The following is a 10,542-nucleotide window of genomic DNA, read 5'->3' as shown; positions in this document are numbered from 1 at the left end:
CCCCCATTCCCCATAACAGTAATTTTTTAAATGGACACAACTGCACTGCTTTTATTTCCTCGTATTATGACTTCACTATTATTATTATTATTGCTTCGTTTTAAAGTAATTATTTCATTCAACTATACATGATTCTCCTACATTTCAAAGTGCTTTATTTTTATTATCTAATCTTGATTCCGACTTTGCTTCATTGCGAGCATAGCCCCTCCCCCTTCACAAAGGTAAACCAGAATGAGAAATCTGTGGTAAAAAAAAATTTAAGTAAAGAACAACGGAGGGAAGGGAGGATCTAACTAAAAATTAAGTGATTAAATCGTTTGGTTTTCAATATTCAACCCAAACCTAAATATTAAAAAACCACTGAATACATGCATGTATGTGCGTTTTGCACTCATTAGAATGTACTTTACATATATACATTCTTATTACACACACTGCAAAGTAATGTACCTTTATTATTATCTTTCCTCTTGTTTTTCATAGTTACATATTTGTAGGACCACTAGAACAACCGGCATGGCCACCATGATTGTGTGCGGGGGTGGGCATGGGGCGAGGCGAATTGGCGGTATTGTTCCGCGCTAGAACCAAGTTGTGATAAGAATTTGCAAGTTGGCTAGGAATTAAAGGCGTAACTAAAATTATCTGTAAAAAACAATGATATTCTTTTCCAAACCTATCTGTTGGTACGTTTGCTGTCTAAAATTATTTCAGATGCAGTTATCTACAAGCCTTTTTTACCCCACTGTTTCTTATACCTTTATGTAGTTTATGCAGTATATTGATATCCACCAATTAATCATATGCTCCCTAACTTGATTCGATTATTAGTTTTTTCCAATAGAAGTGATACTTACCCGCAATATTATCACTTTTTTAACTTGATTGTTCTACTTTTCATTAGATACTAATCGCAATTGTTGTTTTTTGTGTCTCATGCATAGACACGACAAAATATATCTCTTGTTTAGTGTACAATAAAAAAACGAGTCAACAGCAATATTCGCTGTGAGGGAATAGAAACTAGATAAATCGATGATAGCAATACATAAATATTCAAACGAAACAATGAAATAGATCTGTTCCGAAAAACCTAATTAATTCTAAAAAAAGTGTGGAAGAAATAATAACAAATTTAACAACTTATTCATACATTATTTATGTATTGTTGTCATTCACTTTCATTTCATCAAAAACATTAATTTGATTAACATTGTTAGTATCAATTGTGTTTTTAAGTTCATTGAGGATATTAACTAAAAATTCATCGTCAATGTTATTCGAAGAATTTAAGAGATTAAATGAAATTTCTTTGAGTTCAGGGTCTTGACTGTCATTCATAATATTGTTTTCCCCAAGTATGAATTCGTAGTACTTGTCCTCATAATGACGGGGTTCATTCATCAAATCTTCGTTTATTTGACCATCACAAACACTTTTTGTAGTATTATCTTCGCAGTCAAAAGCATTACCACTATCACTAATACTTTTGTCTTTCGTATTATTTGTGAAATTCTCATCGAATAATTGCTTATTTAAATCGTCGAACTTATATTTAAAATAAACTTTATCCTTTTGTTTCACTTGTTCGTCTTTGTCATCGGGTTTAGAACTACACTTATTGAAAGAAGAGTTGATGGGAAAGACAGATGAGTATGTGGAGTAAAATGACAAATAAGAAGCAATGTCACTGCTATAATTTGTTATATCCTCATTCATGTTTGTTTTGTTCATTTTTTCTAAAAGCATTAAATTATCACTATCTTCATAGAACTCATTCATTACTTCGTCACTTTTGTCCTTATCTCCAAAATTAAAAATTTCGTCATCAATATTCACACTGCTTTGACATCCAAAACAGTCATTATCGGCAAAATAAACGCCAAAGTCATATATGTCATCGTTATTGCCCGTACTCATTATTTATCTAAACCAATGGTTCCTTTAACATTTTATTTTCATATTAGTTGATATATGTTTAATTGAGAAAAATAAACTGCTACCATTATAGAGATATTGGTAATTAAAGTCAATATATTTACCAGTCAGTTATGTCTATTTGATCACGAATTACCGATGCTAAAATAATAATAAAAACTCCATAGCAACATTACTCCCTTGCAATAACCACGACCACTACTATACAAATTACTAGTCGAATTATTAAAAATACTAACAGTAAAAGTAACAATGCGTCCAGTGAATATGAATGAAATCACGAATATTTCTCTTTTAAAAGTCAAATATACACTTGTTCAATTATTCGGGTTTTGCCACCAATAAAAACCGCCTACCGCCTCTTTAGGAGCATGACAAACAAGAACGAATATAAAAGGAAACATGTAAATTTTAATATTTAAAATTTATATTCGTAATTGCGCCAACTTACTCTAGCTAAAGAGAAGTAAGGAACAACAAAACTACCCAGTCCCAGTACCAACGTATGCGACCTCATGGAAACAAGTCACTGCCTACAAGTGTTGCCCTTTTTGTGTAATTTGTGCATATCCAAATAACCGTCAAACTCCAGTATTGTCAGATCTTATATATCTGCCCTTAAGCTCTCCTCCAGTGTCCAGTTACCCATCCTCAACGACTCATATTTAAATATGCTCACATTTTATTGTAAATTTGCACTGCAACCTGCTCTCATTTTCAAATAACTTATCCTGTATTTGTACTATTTAATAATTTATATACAAAAAGCGAAATAGGCGGGTAAAGCATAATTATTTGCCATTATTAATATATTTGTTAGACTAGGCCCCAAAAAAGCCCATCTAGAATAATAGTTTTGGAATAAATAAATAGAAGAGGCGCGCCTTCTCTTTAAATAATAAATAGTAACGAATAAGGAATGAAAAAACTGGTATTGGGTTTGAAATACAGAATTGAGAGGCAAAAATAAACTTGAAGATCAATTTTTTAAGGTAATAATAGGAAGGGTAGTTCTTTTTTCTTTATACAGTTATTTATTTACGCAAAATGCAAGAATAAAACATAATTAAAACTAAAGATACTATTGTGACAATAGGAGAAATACCGAGCTCGTTGCAAATAGTATAGTTAATGTTTTTTATTATTATAATAGCAACTACAAAGTATATATGTACATATGAATACATATATGAAGATAAATACAATATATTAAATACGAGTTAAAGAAAGGTCTGTTGTATACATATATATACGTGGTTGGCTTAATTGTAAGTACTTATAACGCCTCAAACAAATACTGAATATAATAATTAATTTGTCATATAATGGTATTCTACAATGATGAAACGGTGACCCCCACATCCAACTCAACAACAGGAGACGAAACAAACGAGTTAGGAGAGCAGATGGCATCAGCGACAGAATCAAATTCATCCGCCACACTCAATGATAGTAACATTTGCAACAACAACAATGAGGTCGAGGCGAATGAGAGTGAGTCTAAGGCGGACAACAATATAAGCTCCAGTGATACTATGCCTAGTGACGCAAATAATGGCAGTAATACAATTAATGCCGGAAATGCTGGTAACATTGGCATTGCTAATAATGACATTTGCAATCCCAGCTTTGTAAGTGCCAATGACGATATTAATACAGATTCATGTAATATTGTGAATAATGGCACTATTGTTGCTGATAATTCTGACAGAAACAACTGTGGTGTCATATTCGAAGTGTGGCAGAACAATATAAAAGATGCATTTGACAAAATATCTGAAATAGTAGATGAATATTCATTTGTTGCAATAGATACTGAATTTCCAGGTGTGGTAGTTCGTCCAACAAGTAATTTTCACGAATATTACTATCAAACAGTGAGATTTAATGTTGACTTATTGAAGGTAATACAGATAGGTCTAAGCTTCCGCAACAAATACGGGAAGGCTCCCATAAATACTTACTCAACATTTCAGTTTAACTTTAAATTTGACATGGAGAATGACATATATTCACAAGAGTCTATACAGTTTTTGCGCCATTCTGGCATAGAATTTGATAAACACCACAATAATGGTATAGATTTTATGTGTTTTGGTGAATATATGTATGGAAGTGGTTTGATCCTAAACCCAAAAGTAAAGTGGATAAGTTTTCACGGTTGTTATGACTTTGCTTACTTGGTCAAAATCCTAAGCTCAAAGCCACTACCTGAATCGGAGTCTAATTTTTTTGAGACCGTTAAAATGTTATTCCCCACATTGTATGATATCAAATTTATTCTTAAACAAATACAAAACTTGAATCACCTCAATTCTTTGCAAAAGCTTTCTGAACACTTAGAGATACAAAGAATTGGAATCGCTCATCAGGCTGGTTCCGATGCTCTCGTTACTTGTTGTACTTTTTTTAAATTAATTAGAAATTATCTCGATTCTTGTATCGATGATAATCTTTTCAATGGTCAAATATATGGATTTGGAAACTCTGTAAGTATTTCCAAGTGAGATTATTAGTGTAAATGGAATAGTGCACAACTCTATTGAGAAAAGGAAAGAAATTCAAACCTAATTTATCGGTAACGTATACAATTATATTGTTATACATGTTGCATACTATATATATTGTTTCGTTTATTTCTTTTATATTTATGAATTACATTTACATATACATTCACATATTGAAAGACAGAAAGGAAGAAATAAGAGGGAAGATACATGTTTGTATATTTGAGAAGTTAATGCTTCGGAATTTACCTTTTTCTACTATATTATTTCACACTTCGTTATTGCCTTTTATTCACTCTTGTTATTTATTCATTCATTAATGTCCTTTTTTGTCACAAACATATATTTCAAATAATTTTGGATTAAAGTGAATAAGAGAAAAGGAGCTGGTGACTTAAAACTGGAAAATAAACACTACGAATTGTTGGTCCTTTTTTATTTTCAAAATCAAGATGAAAAAGGTAATTTGCTGAAGGTTGATTATTTGGTTGTTTCTTTAATAATTGTTAAAAATACAAACGCATATTTATATATATTTGTTTTGAAATATATTTAATTATGTATAATTTACCCATTTGTATACGTAATAGCAATATTCCCCGGTCATGATAAAGTAATGTTAGAGAGTTTAAAATAAACAATCGAAATAGTACTACTCTTCACTATTCTTTTTTAATACAGTATTGTTCTTGTTAATAATTAATACTTTTTATCTTTTATCCTTTTTCTTTTTTTAACTTCATATATATTCAGCTAGTAAATAAAACAAGAGTATGTATACAACTCAGTGGCACAATTACTCGTCTATGTTTACATCTGTCATCAATGTTGCTAATACTAATTGCCAGTAAGTTGGAATTAAAAAGAGGCAATATATAAGGGAACCCAAATACTCTACCGAAACTGTAATATGTAAACACCAAAATCTTAGCAAAGAAGTAGAACTTTTTCTTATTCTACTGCCATGGCGTGAAAATATTCAGTATTTTTAATATAAATAATTCATCAGGTTTTCTTACAAAAGAAAAACACGAATCTTGTGGACTAAAGTATTTAATAAAGAAAAATAAAATTGTGGTAGAGACGAAAATATAGCACGTAATGGCAATCCAAATTCTTAATGCTGCATATAAATCACTATAACCATGATTACTGACTAATTCATCTTGATTTAATAACGTAGCTGGAATCAAATATAAATCAAGCAATTCCCTGTTTGTTTTCCCCTGTAAAGTCGTTATATACGTAGAAGAAGGATCACTTACATCCAAATTACGAATCTTGTTATTAACACTGTTGTTTTCATCGGTATAAGCAAATGTCATCCTATTTTCATTCTCCACAATTTTATCAATTATCTCCTGGTCGCCTGTTGAAATAAGATAATTACGGAGCTTTTCCCTAGTACATGGATTTGAACCTGATTGCAATTCCTGCGAATATTTGCATATCTCAGAAGAACCCGGGAGGCACCTTAGTTGCAAAAATGGAGAAGATATAATTTGAGAAGGATCATTACAATCTAATATCGATTTTACAGTTGGATTCTCACAATTCTTAAAGTATAGTCTACAATTATCTACAATTATTTGTGCTTGTGGTAAATAAGATTTATCGCATAATCCTATTAACATATATATAAGACTTGTTAAGCATATTACCCCATTACATATTGTACATAATGATATCACAAATGGTATGTGTTTAACCATTGCTCCTAGTATAGATGCTAGTTTGCCTAACGCCATAAAATCCGTTGTTCTATAGTTTGCAAAACTGTAGAGTAATCTAGATAACAAATAACTTAATGCCGACTTTACTGAATATATGCTTCCTAGTGATATAAATGCTGAACTTATTAATCCATAATTTGCAGGCGAGCATACATATGTTCTAAATATACCACACTTCCTTCCATTGCAATTATCAAATTTCAACAAGAAGAATAATATAAAGCTTGTTACTATTATTATACTTGACACCATACTCAATCTTGCATAGTACCAGCCCATCCTATAGCTATATCTTCTTCTGTTCCAATTAAATAAAAAATCATCCCTTTTTTTCTTAATTGAGCGTATTAAACCCATCTAAATATATTTTACGACTTTATTCCTATTAACTTTGTGTTATTATATTGTTAAACCGCTTTACTGATATAAATGCATACACTTTCAATCTTAATATTTGTTATTTCCCGTTTGGATTCTTCATTTGCTCTTCAAAAGCATGCAATGTACTCATTTACTTTTACAAATCCTCGCACCTATTATTTTCACCCAATCTTAGGTTAAAACACCCACTATCTTATTTAATTCACTAATTACTTTTTTATTTTTTTCTGGAAAAGAAGAAAAAAATCCCTTGTTAAAGTCCGATTTTGTACTGTTATTCCATAAACTACATTCAAACTACGTACTGACTACACTATACATTATACAGTGGCACTGCCTCGTAAATCTATCAAGGAGTTAGATCTCAAAATCCTTCTTGTCCTACCTTCAAACTTTTTGTCCTTTCCTTTTCATTACACCCAAATTACAATTCGTACATTTTATTGATAAGCCATCTCTTAATTGTTATTTCCATGTTTTACCGCCAACAAATTTCTCGTTTTTGCCCCCATACAGCCAAAAAACGTGACCCGACAGGGATTTGAACCCTGAACCGTCTGATCTGGAGTCAGACGCTCTACCGTTGGAGCTACCAGGTCCACACAGGTGTACAGCTCTTCACTTTAATAATAAAAGAAGAGATATTATTACAGGTATGTCCGGTTTAAGTTTATTTTTTCAAATAACAACAAGTAGTATTTGAAATGAACTAATAAATCATAATGAAACACCATCTGTTATACATTTAAATCTTCTAAACCTAAAACACCATAACAATATTGACTAGAACAAATTACGCATAATAATACACACTTTTCTATTAAACCATTTTTCTTTGCAATCTTTCTCTCCCTACTTATACAACCCCCGTGCCAAATATTACCTATTAAGGCCCGATTCATCTATTAAAGTGAAAACTATATTAAAAGAAATCATTTAGCCACTAAATTTAGTACACAGACACATAGATATATTTTACAACTTTTTCGTTATTTTGTATTATACTCATTTTATTTCAACTATGTTTTATCCTATATTTTGTATATCCTACTCACTCATACTTCAGATAAGCAAATCTACATAAGAATCTTTTTCTACTGAACGGTTACTACAAACTAGTATAGTTGTTTTATCATTATTACTATTTTAAGTAATAATATTCATTATTGTTAGAAACACACTATGCATACTCGTCATTACTTGATGATTTTTGTATTGATAATCTTTTTATATTAGAATGTTTTATAAATTGTGACCTCCAACCACCATCTAGATATATTATCTCACCTGAAATATATTCACACTTAACACAAACATCTATCACAACCTGAGCAAATTCATCCGGTAAACCAAATCTACCCAATGGTATCGATTTTAGTAGTGTTGATGATAACTTTTCATCCATTACTTGTTTTGACATTGGGGTCTCAAATATACCTGGTGCTATTGTTACTACCCTTATTCCATATGGTCCTAACTCTCTAGCTAATGGCAATGTAATTGAATTTATACCTCCCTTCGAAGATATGTATCCCTGATTTTGTGACGAACCATCTCTTGCTGTACTGCTTGATACCAATACAAATACGCCTTTTTCATGACATTGTTGTACTACACCTGAATTACACAATTTGTTTTTGTTTCTAGCCAAATGCGGTGACAAACAATGTACCAAATTTAATGTACCCACCAGATTTATATTTATCACCCTTTCCCATATTTCTGGTATATCCTCATTATTGTCCAATATTTCGCCATTATCATCTTTTTGTATTATTGGTGTTTGGCAATGTGTTATTCCTGCACAATGTACTACTATATCTATTCTGCCATACTTTTTTATTATCTTTTTTACTGCATTATTTATTGACTCATACTTTGCTACATCCACAAAATACTTATCATATGCACCAACGACACAATTTTCACCATTAACATCCTCTTCTACCACCTGATAATCCATTAAACAGACTCTTTTTGGATTCTCTTCCAACATTTTATTCACTACTGAATTTCCTAATCCACTCAATCCCCCCGTTACTACTACTACACTATTCTCTATTCGCATTTTACTTAGTACTTCAAAAAAATACTCACAATGCTCTTTTTATTTAGCTAATTTATATATTTCAATACATGTAACTACTCTTAATTTTTTTCTGTCATTAAACAAATATCTATTTATCTTTATATCTTTTTTTCTATTTTACACATTCTTTACATTTTCAGTTTATATATCATTATTTAACACTATTTAACCGCCAGTAACTGTAAAAATATGCATGTTTTACCGCCAATTTATGTTTTTCCCCCCTCGAAAGTAATTACATTAAACTAAAATGGCTTGTCATTCAGATTTAAAATTAAGAAGTTTTTTATTTGCTTTTTTACGACTAATAAAGGCAACTAAACGAGTGCTTTTTTAATACATTAGATATTTTCGTTTTTAACAATCACGAACACCATTACTGCCATTGCCCCTCCAACTTATTAATTTCACTCAACAATAAACAAATTAGTCTTTTTTCATATTGAGTCATTTATATTGTAAATTGTTTAAACAAAATGGCTAATAAAAATGACAATAACAACGATAGTAAAAAGATAACTGATTTACTTAGAGAGATGAGTTTATGTGGTTTAATGAGGAATGATGAAAGTTCGCTAAAAGTACATAAATTTTGGAATACACAACCAGTTATTCAAAATAATGATAGTGAATACGATAACGACTATTCATTCGGACCAATTGAAATTGAACCTGACTCATTTAGGAAAGAAATTTACAAACTTCCTGATGGCTTTTCTTGGTTTAACTGTGATCTTTCAGATGTTAATACAAAAGATTTTGAAGATACGCATCAATTATTAAAACATAATTATGTTGAAGATGATGACTGTCAATTCAGATTTAATTACTCAAAAGAATTTCTTAAATGGGCTTTGTCCGTACCTGGACAGTACGATAATTGGCTTGTTGGTGTTCGTGTCGACAAAACACAAAAAATGGTTGGTTTTATATCAGCAGTCCCTGTTAAAGTTAGAATCCATAATTGTATTATGAAGGTTGCTATTGTTAATTTCTTATGTGTCCATAAAAAATTAAGGTCTAAAAGACTTGCACCTGTACTTATTAAGGAAATAACAAGACGTATTAGATGTGAAAAAATATTTCAATCTATATATACCTGTGGCAAAAATATTACAAAGCCATTCACTGTTGGTACTTACTGGCATCGCATTATTAACACAAAAAAACTTGTAAATACTGGTTTTGTTAATATACCTAGAAATATGACTCTAAGTACAATGATTAAATATTATCGTATCAATAATAATAATAAATTAACTGGATTTAGACCAGCGAATGATTGTGATTATATGAACATTTACAATTTAATTATGGACCATTTTTTTAAACATAAGGACATTGATGATGATACAATGAATAACAATATGATATATTATGATGAAATTAATCATTCAAAAGAGCTTAGTAAGAAAGCTTATAATAAAGTTGATAACTTGAGTGATTTTAGAGATAAATTAATAGTTAACCATTGCTTTGATCCAGAAGATGTTAAACATTATTTCACTAATATAGATAATGTTATTACAACATATGTACGGGTTGATGAAAACAATAATGAAATTACTGACATGTTTAGTTTTTTTATAATCAATTCATCTGTTATTAATAATAAGGCGAATTCAGAAATTAAGATTGCTTATTCATTCTTTAATATTGCTAATTCGTGCACTTTGTACGAATTATTTAATCAAATGCTTATTGTTGCTAATGAACAAAATTGCGATGTTTTCAATATGATTGATATACAGAATAATTCCCAAGTAATTAATGATCATAAATTTATTATCGGTACTGGAAGACTAAGATATTATATTTTTAATTGGAAAATACCACAAATATCACCTTCAAATATTTCCATTGTTTTATTCTAATATTTATTTCTTTGACT

The 10,542-nt window shown here is 30.4% G+C and overlaps 5 protein-coding genes across 5 annotated transcripts; 2 read left to right on the top strand and 3 right to left on the bottom strand.

Moving 5' to 3' along the window:
- Positions 1 to 1,161: 1,161 nt before the first annotated feature.
- Positions 1,162 to 1,923, bottom strand: FG379_000763 (uncharacterized protein; the record flags this gene model as incomplete). Its single annotated transcript, XM_067326173.1, has 1 exon — positions 1,162 to 1,923. One exon carries the CDS (start codon positions 1,921 to 1,923, stop codon positions 1,162 to 1,164), a length of 762 nt encoding a protein of 253 aa, XP_067182858.1.
- Positions 1,924 to 3,266: 1,343 nt separating this feature from the next.
- Positions 3,267 to 4,448, top strand: FG379_000761 (uncharacterized protein; the record flags this gene model as incomplete). Its single annotated transcript, XM_067326171.1, has 1 exon — positions 3,267 to 4,448. One exon carries the CDS (start codon positions 3,267 to 3,269, stop codon positions 4,446 to 4,448), a length of 1,182 nt encoding a protein of 393 aa, XP_067182856.1.
- A 956-nt stretch (positions 4,449 to 5,404) lies between these two features.
- Positions 5,405 to 6,538, bottom strand: FG379_000760 (uncharacterized protein; the record flags this gene model as incomplete). Its single annotated transcript, XM_067326170.1, has 1 exon — positions 5,405 to 6,538. One exon carries the CDS (start codon positions 6,536 to 6,538, stop codon positions 5,405 to 5,407), a length of 1,134 nt encoding a protein of 377 aa, XP_067182855.1.
- Positions 6,539 to 7,742: 1,204 nt separating this feature from the next.
- FG379_000759 (uncharacterized protein) lies at positions 7,743 to 8,630 on the bottom strand (the record flags this gene model as incomplete). The annotated part of the gene is made up of 1 exon (XM_067326169.1): positions 7,743 to 8,630. One exon carries the CDS (start codon positions 8,628 to 8,630, stop codon positions 7,743 to 7,745), a length of 888 nt encoding a protein of 295 aa, XP_067182854.1.
- Positions 8,631 to 9,127: 497 nt separating this feature from the next.
- FG379_000758 (uncharacterized protein) lies at positions 9,128 to 10,525 on the top strand (the record flags this gene model as incomplete). Its single annotated transcript, XM_067326168.1, has 1 exon — positions 9,128 to 10,525. The coding sequence occupies one exon, from the start codon at positions 9,128 to 9,130 to the stop codon at positions 10,523 to 10,525; it is 1,398 nt and encodes a 465-aa protein (XP_067182853.1).
- Between the last annotated feature and the right edge of the window lie 17 nt (positions 10,526 to 10,542).

The sequence above is a fragment of the Cryptosporidium bovis genome, assembly GCF_009768925.1.
Source record: "Cryptosporidium bovis isolate 45015 chromosome Unknown contig_16, whole genome shotgun sequence".
Lineage (NCBI taxonomy): Eukaryota > Apicomplexa > Conoidasida > Eucoccidiorida > Cryptosporidiidae > Cryptosporidium > Cryptosporidium bovis.
This window is presented reverse-complemented; position numbering and strand designations above follow the sequence as displayed.